The 14,805-nt window shown below is 38.5% G+C and overlaps 1 protein-coding gene across 3 annotated transcripts in view; it reads right to left on the minus strand.

The window, feature by feature from the left end:
* Positions 1-14,805, minus strand: part of LOC143028404 (rho guanine nucleotide exchange factor 10-like protein) — a 198,804-nt gene that overhangs the window by 13,758 nt on the left and 170,241 nt on the right. For 2 of the 3 annotated variants that reach the window (XM_076190433.1, XM_076190435.1), the window contains 9 exons: positions 10,642-10,803; positions 9,008-9,332; positions 7,160-7,255; positions 4,862-5,001; positions 4,112-4,587; positions 3,637-3,933; positions 3,280-3,372; positions 1,861-2,085; positions 914-1,078 (listed from right to left, as the gene is read on the minus strand). In XM_076190433.1, the coding sequence (XP_076046548.1) occupies positions 914-1,078; positions 1,861-2,085; positions 3,280-3,372; positions 3,637-3,933; positions 4,112-4,587; positions 4,862-5,001; positions 7,160-7,255; positions 9,008-9,332; positions 10,642-10,803 (1,979 nt within the window). The remainder of the gene's footprint in view (positions 1-913; positions 1,079-1,860; positions 2,086-3,279; positions 3,373-3,636; positions 3,934-4,111; positions 4,588-4,861; positions 5,002-7,159; positions 7,256-9,007; positions 9,333-10,641; positions 10,804-14,805) is intronic. The other variant, XM_076190434.1, reaches the window with a different exon arrangement.

Genomic DNA, 14,805 nt, shown 5'->3' on the forward strand with positions numbered 1-14,805 from the left:
TACCCTCTTTTAGACAAACATTAAACAACCTCACCAGCCACTCCACCATCAGTGTACCTCCCTTTGCTAGACACTCCACATGACACCCATCTAACCCAGGTGCCTTACCTGCTCTAATCATTTTAATAACTGTTTTCACCTCATCTTTTCTTATTTCTCCTCCATATTCCTCATTCATCACACTCATTTGCTTAGTGGTGCTTCCCACTGCAACTACCTTTCACTCCCTATCCTCCTTCACATTTAGCAGCTTCCTTAAAATATTCTACCCATCTTCCTCTAACTGCTGTCTCTTCCATTATCATCACTCCATCTATACCTTTTACCTTTTTTTCTCTACTTGATTCACCTCCTCTTCCTCTCTTAATTTCCTTCCAAAACATCTTTTTATTACTTTCAAAAATTTTCAGTTATACTCTTTCCCCATTTCACATCTGCTCTCCTTTTTGCCTCCTTTATCTTACGCTATACTTCTCTTTTCTTTGTGCCTCTCATGATTCTCTCATCCTATTTTGTAACCAATCTGTGAATGCTCACTTCTCTTCTACAACCTTCTTTGCTTTATCATCTCACCACTCACTACCTTTCCTTCTTTTTCCTCCCATCCTCCTTGTTCCACACACCATCTTTGCACACTTTGTGACTCCCTCCTTGAAACATCCCCATTCCTAGTTCTACTTGATAGAATAGTACATGAAAATTCTACCAACTTCCTCCTTATCTTTACTATAATCTATTTGAAAGTTCTCCATCCTACAAATCAGTGTAGACTTCATTATAAATATTAAAATTCTTACTTGAATAAGAAAATTATTCACCACATTTAAATATCCATCAAAAACTTTCAGCACATACAACAGCCTCTCAATCTGAGACTTGCATCATAATCTACAGATGAAAGTACATTGCTTACCTCAATGTCCATGACAGAATAGGCCCACTTAAGAGAGAGCCTTTCATTGTGATGACTGAAATCATCACTACTCTTAGGAACAACAGAAACACAAATGAGAAGGTCATTTGTGAGGAAGAGTCTCCTCATCTTGCTTTTGCTGATCAAACCACTAGGATTAAATTCCTGTAAGTCAATAAGAAAGAAAACAAATTAAGACTCTTTTTAGCTCTTGAACTGTGTATCTGAATCAGGCAAGAACACAAAGACAAAAGAAATACAAGAGGACATGAGAAGAAACTTAAGAAAGACAGTTACAGAAGAGATCTGAAAAAGAACAGCTTTCCACACAGAGTAATAGATATATGGAACAAACTGAAAGAGGAAACAGTGAGTGCTAAAACTATACATGAATTTAAGAAAAAAACTGAATGTGGAAAGATACAACTGCGGGTCACTACGAGTATAGCTCTCCTCCCACAAAATACAACTAGGTAAATACATAATTAAAATCATATAGTATACGTAACTACCACATTAATCTGCACACTATTTCCAACAAAATGAGACAGCTCGCCATGTGAGAGAAATTCTTAACCCTCTCATTTACACTTCACATATAATTTTCATTCCTTCCTATTTGAAACCATGAGAAAAATTGCACATTTCTTCCCCAACAAAATTGCCAGTTTCTTCTAACTGTATCCTTCCTACAGAATTTGTCACTTAAGTCTATCCATTTCCCTTACCTACTTACACAGACATTTTTACTTAATTTTTATCATAAGCCTTTATGGCTTTATTATAACCATCCACTTGCCTTTTCCTTGGGCAGATGGTTGGAACTACCAACTGACAAAACTGCTAGCTACAGAAACCCAAACTCCAAATGCAACACAACCCTTCTATGCTCAACTTCCTAGATTCATTCAAATATTCCCCACAAATCTCCTTTATTTGATACATACCAGCTGTGTAACATTGTCTTCTCTTAACAGATATCTGTTGTTCTCTTCTATGCCCCTTACAATAAATTTGGTATTAACATGTTTGAGAGTTTCCCGGAAGGCCTGATACTGCTCTGTCTCCCGTTTTCTCTCATTCAGCATTTCTGCTAAAGACTCGAGTTGTGTGAGGGCAAGTTGAAGAGACATACGGTCATGATGTCCTTGGGGAGTATGCTTTAACAGGTCCTGCAAAATAAATGGCTCTATCAGTATACATACATACATATACCAATAGCTTTTTCCCCTTTACAAGGGAGGTAACCAAAGTCAAAAGCATAAATCCACTCACACCCCTTTCATCTCCACATACTCCACTCCTATTCACCATCCCTCCCTCTCTCTCTTTTTGGCTCTTCCTAGATGATAGATCATCCCTGCATCTTGCCCAATGCTCTGGATTAGAAGCAATGTAGCATCCATTCCCAAATATCTATTTCTCATTACACTTTTTAATCCCCCCACGGCATTTACTTCTCTCAATTTATATTCTACATCCCTGGCAAAGTCCCACCTTTACCTCAAACCACTCACTCTCTCCATTTCTAATTCTAACACAGGCTCTTCTACTCTCGTAAAAACTCTTGACTGCTCTTAACATCTTTCCTCCTATCCCATATATCTGCACAACCTCCCACAGTGCCTTCCTGTCTACCCTATCATAAACCTTTTCCAAATCCATAAAGGCCCAAAAAACAACCTTACCTTTTCCTAAAGCTTTCTCACATATCTACCTTACCACAAAAATATGATCCATGCAACAGCTACCTGTCCTAAACCCACACTGTTCCTCACCAGTTACTCCCTCTGTTCCCTAATCCTCTCAATCAAAACCCTCCCATATGCCTTCCTAACTAATCAACAAACTGATCCCTCTGAAACTTATTAGTAAAATAAATAATAATAATTAGAGCCTCGAATTTCACTATGCAGAAATTCCACAGCACGAGCCCAACACGTGATCCAAAGACCATGGTGAACAATAATAGCTTATGACAGTCCTCAGGCCCTACCACAGATCTCTCTGGGAAGAAACTTTGGATTGCTGTAAATGTCATATTGGTGTGGAAATGTTTTCATATCACTAGCTGAAAATGGTAGGATCAGGGGAGCAGTCGCCAGATGTCACCTTTTCTCGTGTGAAAAGGTGCAAGAAATACAATTGAAGTTGACAGGAAAAGAGATCTTAGGCCCAGTCCAGAGTGAGTATCAGCCCCTCAGGGCTGCACCTCCTGATGGGAGTGAGGGGGTTCGAAAGGTAAGATGGGTAGCTTAATTGTACCATGACATATACCCGACACTGATCCCGGGTTTTATCAGTATATTTCATATTTAACTTGAAAAATAAATGCATATCCTTACGGCCACAACACTGAAACTAACCTGCAGGAAGAGTATAAATTGAGGAAAACGTTGCACAGGTTTCACCATTAAGCCAAAGAATGACAGCCGATCAGGAGATGTGATCTGACGCATCTGTGAGTAACAAAAATCATATTCAATGGCTAAGTGCAATTAAAAATTAGGCTTATATAAAAGTAAAATGTATAGTATCATCTTCATATGTAGTTCTATGGGAATTCCCCCACCCCCTCCCACAAGGAGTCAATGCAAAAGTATGCTTTGACCAAGTTGTTTCAGGTCTCTATGTAAGTATATGACAACCAAAGTTGAAAAACATAGTTGCGGACTGAACATACCAAACTGACATAAAAGTAAGTAAAACCTAAAAGCACAAACCTTTAAAAAGTCAGCAAAGGCAGATTTCTTTTTTGATTCTTGCTTTGCAACTTCCAATGCTTTGGTGAAATTGTTGATGAAGTCGCTATATATATCCAAGACGATCGACTTGGAAAATGAAGCAACAAAGACATCCCCGATTTTTTCTTCTTTGTCCCATTGACGGACACATTCACACAAAGCTATTCGAAATAGGTTATGACACTGCAGGATTTCAGATACACGGTGAAACAGAATATTGAGTTTGGTAGAATTAATTATGGGAGGCTTGGAGTCTTCTAAAGGCTTCTTATATTCCTGAAAAAGTAGATAAATAAACATACAAATCATCTATTTTAACACTATATAATCAGAGAAGGAAATAAATGAATATGTAAATAAGCATTGACATTTTACTATGATATGAACATAGTAATTTTAGAGGATGGATATGCAAGTGTTAGATAAAAAAAATAAAAAATCCTTAGTTCCTTACATTGACTAGTCTATGTAGTGTTGCTACATAATTATTTTCACTATGAATTATTGATGAAATTATGTGCCGTCTTTTTATCTTTTCAGAGGAGAGTCCCTGAGGCATGGTTGGAAGAGTTGGAGGTTGATGCCTTCTCTGAAAATGTGAAGAGGTAAAGAAATCGTCCCCATTTCTTCTCTCCATATTTTCATTGGAAAGTGGGAATCTTGAATTTTTCCCATCGGGTAGATCTTTTCCTTCTTCTGGGAGCAGAGGCATGACAAGACGATTGCTCGGTGCTGAAGACGAAGATGCTGATGATGTGGTTGTTAATGTGGAGGATACAGAATTTAAATTGATGGTAGAATCCAATACAGGAATGTGAGATGCTTTTTCTGAGCCTGCCATAGTTCTATTCCTTTTCTCCACGTTGTAATTAACACTTTTACGAAGAGAAAACCAGCGGTATAGTTTACTGTCAGGAGTTGAAGGCACACCTGCAAAAATGTTTTATACACACTTAGATGATTACAAGAAAAAATACCTGATGCATTTTTATTCTATTTCATTAAACTGTTTCTAAAAAGCTACAAGCAATGGCTGGTGTAAATGGTAAATCTTTTTGTCTCTAATAAGGTCTCCAAAAATAATCTAAACATGCACTTACAATGAATACACAAAAATAATTTGAAACACCATACTTTTTCATATTTGTCAGATTATTCCAGTCATATCTAATAATATACCCTTTCATAAAACATATATACTTACTGTCTTCAGCAACCCTGTTAACTTCACTCGCATTTTCTTTTGCATCCCTTTGCAATGTCTCTTTCATATTCTTACTGGATATCCTTCTCTTCTTCCACTGCTCTCTCTTTTTCAAGAGGCGCTGCTTTATGTTCTCTAAGCTGTAAAGGTCATGTAACAGAATTAAACCCTTTAAACCCTTCAGCCTACCTTTTCAAACAAATTTAAATTGTAAAGGTAAAACATTTAGGGAAATATAAGGTTACATACAGGAAATGACAATGAAAATGTAAAGAAAATTGAGAGCATCCAGAGAGCAACTACAAAGATGGCCCCTACATTATAAAAAATGTCATATGAAGAAAGATTGTCAAAACTAGAACTACCAACTCTGGAACAAAGAAGAGAAAGAGGTGACTTGATGACCATCTACAGAATTATGAAAGGTGTAGAAATCCTTGATAGAGACGACTTACTAAATTGAGATAAGAGAAACACAAGAGGACATGTAGAGAAACTCAAAAAGGACAGTTATAGAAGAGACCTAAAAAAAAAAAAAAAAAAAAATTCCTCACAAAGTGGTGGATGTAACAAGATAGATGAAACAATAGTGTGTGCAAAAACAATACAAGAATTTAAGAGCAAATTAGATATGGTGAGATACAGAGATGGGACACCATGAGCTTAGCTTCCATTCTCATAAGATACAACTAGGTAAATACATGCACCAATTATAAAATTGATGAAGAAGTAAAAAAATTTAACTGCGAAAGGGACCTAGGAGTAATAATCAGCAAAGACATGTAACCAAACAAACATATCAATAAAACTGTCGGAGAAACCTTCAACCTACTAAGGTCGATGAAAGTGGCATTTGACTATTTGGATGAGGAAATGGTCAAGAAAAAATTAGTTACACTGATAAGACCAAAATTGGAGTATGCTGCAACACTATGGACACCCAGTACTAAAAAGAATATAAAGAAATTAGAAAGAATACAAAGAGCAACAACAAAGATGGCACCAACACTCTCCAAATTGACATATGAACAAGATTGTCCAAATTGGAACTACCAACTCTGGAACAAAAAAGAGAAAGAGGAGATCTACTAACTATTTATAGAATTGACGAGATAAACACCATATGAGGACGGAGCTTTTATTGGTACGACGTTTCGCTTGTTACAGCTTTATCATGTACTTGAAAAAGCTGTAATAACAAGCAAAACTTTGCACTAATAAAAGCTCCGTCCTCACATGGTGTTTATCTCGTCAATCTTGTCGGCAAACTGCCATTTTTAAGCATATTTATAGAATCATGAAAGGAATGGAAATCCTAGATAGAGATGACTTATTAAAGTGGGACAACAAAAAAACAAGAGGACATGAAAAGAAACTTAAAAAGGATAATCATAGAAGATATCTGAAAAGGAATAGCTTCCCACACGGAGTGATGGATACCTGGAATAAATTAGATAAGGCAACAATGTGTGCAAACATTATTCAAGAATTTAAGAACAAACTTGATGCTAAGATACAAAAATGGGTCACTATGTGCATAGCTCCCTTCCCATATAATACAACTAGTTAAATAAATGAATAAATAAATAAATATATATATATATATATATATATATATATATATATGTGTATATATATATATATATATATACATATATAAGTGAAATATCTCTAACATTTTTTACACAAAATATAAATGGCTGAGGAAAAAACAAAAGAACACCAAAACATGCATATTGCTGCTTCACATTGTGCTAAGAAAGGAGTACTGGATATGCCAAATCAAACTCAACTGATGATAAATGTCTTGATATTTTCCTTTGCGGCAGATGTCAGAAGTACATGGAGAGATGAACTAAGAAGGAAAGTTCCAGATTTATCATGGATGGCAGAGGGGAAAAACACTTATACATATTTGGAGGGGAAAAAAAAAAAAAAAAAAAAAAAAAAATATATTATATATATATATATATATATATATATATGAATCCAAAGGTATGGGTATCACTAGTAGTGAACTCTTATAGAAGAGCTCTGTCCTACAAAGATATGAAAACACAGAAAAATCTTCTTCTGCAAGATCTTCTAAAAGAGTGAATTACACATTCCTAAAAGAGTGAAGTACACATTTACTAAGTTGCGATCCTAAGAAGGGTGGGTACACGGTCACTAATTTCTGGTCAGCAAGGGGCTTGATACCAAAACTAGGAAAAGAGATATATAAAACTACATTAGATAGAGGTTCAACAACAATTCTAGTGAAATGACTCGATAACACAAATGGCTTTTGACTCCAACCTGCTAAAATGATCTGTATGGGTGGAACCATCCCATACTTGGGATGTGTACTCCATGACAGGGCAAATGAGGCCCCTGTATAGACTCAACAGCTGCCTGCAGAGGAGGAAAATACGGAGACAGTAGAGAACGCCTAATTATGTAGCTATACCCCAGGGGCTTCTTCCCACTTACAAAAGAGGTGGCCGGGTCAAAGGCACTCCCAACCACTCCACTCCCATCCACCACCCTTGTTTCCCTCTCAACTTAGCTCCTCATGGATGAAAGGTCATCCTGGCCTGGGTCAGAAGTAATGCAGTAAGACACAGCACATCCACAGCAACCCCCCAACCTCTATGTCCCCTCATGCAAAAATTAGATAAGATGGAGAGAAATCCCTTCAGGCTGTGTCAATATATCATCCATACACAACCATTCTCTACTCACAACTATCCCCTGGCTTCTCCCTTCCTTGCTCAACTGACATTCTCCTCTTGCTCAAAGCTCCTTTCATCCCATCCATCCATCTCATCCTTGGTCATCCCATCAAGTTCACTCTATCCACCTCTGCTTTCCACACCTTTTATTTTTACTAATCTTTCTTCATTCATGTGTCCAAACCGCCCCAATAATCTTTCATGAGCCCTATCTGCCAGCTCCCTTTCCCACCCCACTCTCCTCCTCACCCCTTCATTTCTCACTCTATCCAACCTTGTAACCCCTTCTCATGGGTTACAAGGTTAGCCAGAGTGAGAAATAAGGTGAGGGACACCAATTTCACAAAAAACAGGTTTTTCAGAAAATCTTCCAGTTGAGACTGCTGGTGAAAGACATGTCAAAGATACTTAACCAGTGGTGTTTGATAAAAGAAATTGTAACAAAGATGAAGAGTCTATAACTATGAATGATGAAATAATGGAAAACTTGGAAATTTAATTATTGACACAATATGAGACAAAGATTTCTGGAATTCAATGACTAACCTTTAACATAATAGAAACTTTAAATTGGGGTTTCTATAATGTGGAATACTGTAAATCAAGACATTGAAATCCTTTAAGGAAAACTTCTGAAAGTAGTAACTGTCTGCAAAAGTAGCTACAGAATGACTTGAAGTGAAAGTGGAACTATAAAAGAAATGACTTGAAGTGAAAGTGAAGATGAGACTATAAAAGAAACTGTATGTTACAGGAAGTGACACTTGGGAAAAGAATGAATAAGCATCTAATAACAAAGCAAATTGTATCAAGATTTAATTAATGTGGCCTGACTTCATGTGACTTAAGTAAAGGATAATATAGATTACTTAAAAGAGTGTCACATACAACATGATCTCTGAACAAAAGCACTCTACGTCAAATAAATGAGGATTTCCAGCTACTTTCTGTTCTTCTATTTCTTCTTCCTCCAATGAAATTAGTTTCTTACTTAAGAAAAAGAATATCTGAAGAGAGTACGAGAGCCTTCATAAGGGCTGTATCTTATTTCATCATCAATAACCTTCACTTCTAGTCTTATAGAGGTAGTAAAAGAGATCCATAAAGAGGGATAGTAGAAATCAAAAGCTATCAACATTCTTCTTTCAGTGGAAATGAGACTGGTCTATAGGGGGTGTTATTCAAGTCCCTATAATGACTTACATAGTCAATACTGCAAAAGGAAAAAATTAACATCTTGGTCGGCTTTTCAAATCTATATCTATAAAAGAATATATTCAACAAAAACACACCTGATAAGTTATGAGTATCACATGAAGTGAATGAATGAATAACACTTGGGGTTTGTCTTCAAGAAGAGAAGAACTCAATGCCATCTATTCACTAGGAAGATCTATTAACAAATCACACAAATATCTAGGAGGGCACTTACTTAGATGTCTGAGCCTCTTTGTGAGTTACACCACCATTTTCTTCCTCATTGCTCGAGTAGGACTCAAACTCTTCAGAGCCCCAAGAATCTGAAGAGGACAACTGTCGATGAACATACAGTCGTCTCGAGATGAAACCATCTTCTACCACACTCCCAGGTACTTCATCATCTTTGGCACTCCCTCCTCTGCATGATTCACTACCTGCACCACTGCTACCTCCTCTTCCAGCACGATTTGTGCCGATATCATTGATGTCCTCATAAATGCGTTCTTCCCATTGCCCGCTGAGGGTGCTCGATCTACTTGACCGGCTTGACCTAGAATCTAAAGAAACAATGTACAATATAAATTCTCAAAAACAAAGAAGGCAAGAATTCTCACAATACATGAAATATGCAGTACAGAAATATGCAATACAAATGTAAATTATTAGCCTATAACAAAAGCATAATACAGACAACTGTTCAATGTCTTTCCAAAGAGACCTATGGCAAGTTCCTAGAATTAATCAAGTTCTATGTGCTTTGTACTTATATGAAAATTATAATGACTCTGCTAGCTATGAGCCCCCTCATTTGGGGTATTGGCTGCCTGTTATTATGGGGTTAAAAGCTGCTCAGTAGCATGCAGCTGATACTTTAGGGTCTAAATACAGTGCTCCTATGGACCAGAGCCACACATAATCTTGTCTGTGATAGAGGAAATCTCTATTCATAGAGAAATTATGCTACTTTATTATACTACGACTGTCCTTCCTTTATGCTGGGGATTGGTGATGGTTAAAGAAAATGGAGAGAAATGGGAGACAAGTCAGTTGTTGTTTGCTGATGACATTAGGCTTGTGGAAGGATCAGAGGAGGGATTAAGGAAGTTAGTGACAGAGTTTGGGAAGGTGTGTAAAAGAAGGAAGTCGAAGATAAATGTGGGTAATAGTAAGGTGATGAGATGTACAAGGGAAGAGGATGGCAGAAAATTGGAAGTGAGTATTAAGGGAGAGAGACTGGAGGAAGTGTATAGCTTTAAATACTTGGGTGTGAATGTGGTGAGAAAAGGAGGAGTAGAGATAGAACGTAGATTGTGAGAAACAAGTAAATGCCTTGGAAGATTAAAAAGTGTAATGAGAAATAGACATTTGGGAATGGATACTAAGAGGAGATTATATGAAGGAGTGATTGTGCCGACAGCACTGTATGGAGCAGAAACATGGAACATAAGAAAGGAAGAGAGGAAAAGTTTAAATGTGTTTGATATGAAATGCCTGAGAAGTATGGTAGGGGTTACTAGGCTGGATAGAGTGAGAAATGAGGAGGTGAGGAGGAGAGCGGGAGTGGAAAGGGAGTTGGGAGATCAGTTTGACAAAAGATTATTGGGATGATTTGGACACATGGAAAGAATGAGGGAAGAAAGATTAGTAAAAGAGGTGTGGAAGGTAGAGGTGTGGGCTCATTCTGGTACAATGGACACATTCTCCATTGTGTTACCTAGATTGTATCATGTTGTGCTGTGTTAATGCTAAAGAGAGAGAGAGAGAGAGAGAGAGAGAGAGAGAGAGAGAGAGAGAGAGAGAGAGAGAGAGAGAGAGAGAGAGAGAGAGAGAGAGAGAGAGAGAGAGAGAGAGAGAGAGAATCATTACCTATGAGGCTGTAGGGCCTGGACTGAGGTCCATCAAATCCTGTGCTTGAGTTCTTTGTGCTTGATGGCGACTGACTGCCACGTGAAGTACCAGAACCATCTGCATCAGTATCCTTCCCATCACCTTCACTGTTGACTGTCATGTCCACAGACGATTTCTTATCTGTAAAACAAATTCTGTTATTAGACTTATGGGTTGAGCAACCTCTTAAAAATCTAGAAGTACTGAAATTAACATAGGTACATACCAAAACATTCACCTTGTAAATGGAATGGCAAATTCACAACCAGCACCTACATTAAAAAAACTCAATTACCATCCCAGTACCTTTGGGATAAAAGTACTCATTAATTTGGAGAATATACAGGGGGAGGGGATCACAAGTCCCTCTCTTACCATTTATTTATGTACCTCAATTATTCTACTTATCTATTTTGTATTTCACCGTATTTCCCGGCATGCAACGCACCACTTTTTCTTCACTGAAAGTTCTACGCGTATACTCAGCGTGTTGCACGACGGGACTATTTCAATTTTCATTCTATTATCTATTGAGAGGGGGGGGGATTCATCACAGTTGTAATCTTGGCCAGGGGCAGTTATTTCTTCCCAAATTTAATGGAAGCTAACTTCCTTATTGCTATTGTTACTAATCATCATTATTATTATTATTGTTGTTGTCATTGTCGATGTTATCATTACTGTATCATCAACATTATCGCTATTATCAATATCATTACAATTATTATTATCATCAATATCATTATAATCATTATTACAATTATTATTATCATTATCGATGTTATTATCATTACTGTTATTATCAATATAGACGAGTTTACACGTGGTTATCCTACAGAGGACGATTTTACTGATAAGAGTACATCACTGCAATTTTAAGTGAAATTTAAAGTCTCCACGTGGAATCATTTTTGTACATGAGGAGTTCACAGCTGTTTGGATGACGAAGACGGTCCTTGGTCTGATTTGCATCGTCACTTCCTAACGTCTCTTTTTCTTTCTTCTTCTTTTTTTATTATTATTTCACAGATTAATCTTTATTTAGTCAGTTACTTATCTATTATCGCATGGAAACATTCATATGTAATATGTGTGTATAATGTGTATGGCGTTTATAAATGAAAATAATGAAGGGACAAACTAAATGTGGAATGTTGCCGCTTTTGATCTACTGATACAGATAGCTATTGGCATAAATTCACATTCACTATATCTTGCATCTTCGACCCTGTTCTTCCCTTCAATTCCCCCAACACAGTAACTCTCATACCCAACCCCACTCCCTGTGTATGTCGTCGTTCCTTCTTTCTCCCAGACCCGTTACATTACTTCCTGTCCTTCTTCCTCCCTGTGTATCCTTCTGTTCCTACCACGTGTCCTCTCCCGCCACTACTACCATCACCACGAGAATCATTTCAACCCAGTTTATGATGCACCCCTTTCCCCTCCTTCCCCCAATGCCTCGAAAACTTTATTTAATTCTCGTCCAATCTTGCCAGTCTACTTCCCCACCATCCACGCCTTAACATAGCTCTTCTTCTCTACACCCTCCTCCCCTCCCTTCCTCCTTCTTACCACAACAATTTCCCTTTTCCCCTCGCAAACGCCTCTTCCACTCCCTCTGTCACGAATTCCAACTCTTCCTAATCCGAACTCACTTCCCTACTAGTATTCACTGTATAACGTCTACAGTCGACTCTTCATACTCACCCTGGCTGCTGGTACGCGATTTTATTCAACTACGAGAAACATGCGCCTTTCTAGTACAGCGATTCCCAACATGGGGGTACTAAAATCAATTATAGGCGGTGCTGGGAAGTGATGCACACAAACATCACATTGATATATGCATCACTGATTACGTGCATAATTGACTTTTTCCATGCTATTTTATTTTTCTAGGGTGTTCTTATTTCTTCTACAAACAATATTGTCAATTTGTTTCAGTTCTAAGGAATCAAGGAAATAAATCATCAAGCAGTACACTTGACTTTCTTTTATCCTTCTGATAACAAGATAGGGTGTTTGGACTGCTTGACATGACAACAGGGGGTGCTATGGTCGGAAAAGGTTGGGAAACGATGCTCTAGTACGACTCCCTCTCACGCACTCTCTCTCTCTCTCTCCCTCCCTCTCTTTCTCTCGTGCCTACTTAAATCAACTTCGCTGTACAAAGTAAGGCACACCAACATTGGTACTATAGATAGAAGCGCTGACAATAAAAACTCACTCTACCCAACTAGTAAGATCTTCCCACCAACCTTTGGGTTCATAACTTCGTTAGCTGTGACAAAAGAGAAAGGGAGGGAAAAGAAGAAACAAATATTGAATATCTCAAATCGGACCTCGTATGGAATATTAGAGCACAACTTTTGTAAAGACGACATTTCAGAGACATGACACCTCTACTGTGACACGCAACGTTACTCTATACCAGCGTTTCTCAACCAGGGTTCCCAGAAACCCTAAGGTTCCGCAAAAGGTCCCTAAGGGTTCCGCGAGAACAAGTGAGATAAGCTAACGCACTTTTGATTTTTTATTTAATTTCATATACGTAATATAAATAAACACGCACGACATATTCTTGGTCATTGTAATAATGTAATATAGACATCATCCTATCTAACCTATTATTACGATGAAAATAAAATGAGAAAAATATGGTGTATGTGCTTTTTTGCGCAGGGGTTCCTTGAGACACGCAATTTATTTTGAAGGTTACGCAAGGGTAAAAAGGTTGAGACACGGTGATCTATACGATTGGACACCAATGTTGCACTTCATAGAGAATCCGAATTATTTCTTATCTTCTCTCTTATATTCTCCTCTTCGTTGCGATATTCTCCCACACGACCAAACGATCGGAAAACACCCCGTGGTTTGATACGTTTTAATCTACCAGTCGTTAAGTCGTTTTATTCAGCTGGGATACGGGCTGACACCATATGAAGACGAAACTTTTATCGAGTACTTCTTGTGCATCTGGCAGTCTTGAAGGTCTCCTTCCATTCCTGTTGGCACTTTTCCCTTTATCATTCCATCTGTCGCCAGACGATTTCATTCATCCCTGTGGTACTCCGCTGGATGGAGAAGGTTGGATCGGGGTCAACCGAAGTCAGGGTGTGGCTGCCTGCATGACCCCGTCTGAGGTCACACAACTTTCAAAGGTTCTCGATCTAAGTCCCACTTGCTGTGGATTCCAAAATTCGTCGACAGTCTTGTGGTGACGTCCTCAAGTACATATGGACATCAACGTTGGCTCCAGGTTTCTATTTAGCAATCTTTCAAAGTAAAAATATCCCAGACGCTTTCGCAAGATAGTAGACTCCATCGGGAACAGGTCAAAGACAAAAAGATTATTTCGTCCCCACGCCCCCCCCCCCCAAGGGACAGACAGGTCCTGCATTGGCCCATGATGACAGATTCCACGAAACTACGTCTTAGCACATCGCGTGACGAGGTTTAGTGTGTGACTGTACACAACGTACCCTTGCCCTCCCAAGGAAGGACATGGAAGATCCTTGAGTGCCACGTGGCACGTCTTTTGCCCCCAAACCACTTCATTACCTCCGTGGCACCCCTTCCCGGACACAAGGAGGGTGAGTAGGTGCGGGGGTGAGTAGGTGAGGGAGTAGGGGGGGGGTGAGTGGCTGGGTTACGCATCTTATGATGAACATATGCTGCACCAACCGAGTTCAAGGAACATTAACGAGGCCAACCGTAGGCGACCCAGTGTTGGTTCTCCCCACCCACACAGCACCCCCTACCATAGGCGCGGGGGGTGGGGGAATAATGACTCAGGTTTTCCACAGACTAAAGGGTCACCCTCAGGGTGAAGAGTTTACTAGCCAAGGACTCGACTATTCTATTTAATACAAGTTGTACGTCATCTCGACCAATAAAAAAAATAAAAATAAAATAAATAAATAATACGAAAGCTTGGTGTGGTATTAAAAATATTCATCGAAGTCTACTAATTATTCTGAGCGTATGTCAAAATGTTTGCAATGCATGGTCACAACACCAATTATACCCACACACACAAAAAGAAAAAAAAAATGAAAATCAAAGCTCGGGTTCTTAAAAAAATATGTGACCAACAGTTTCAGAGGCGCTGCCCCCTATTCTCTCATCCAGCTCAAG

The sequence above is a fragment of the Oratosquilla oratoria genome, chromosome 9 (genome assembly GCF_046742065.1).
Source record: "Oratosquilla oratoria isolate Oo_2021 chromosome 9, ASM4674206v1, whole genome shotgun sequence".
Taxonomy (NCBI): domain Eukaryota; kingdom Metazoa; phylum Arthropoda; class Malacostraca; order Stomatopoda; family Squillidae; genus Oratosquilla; species Oratosquilla oratoria.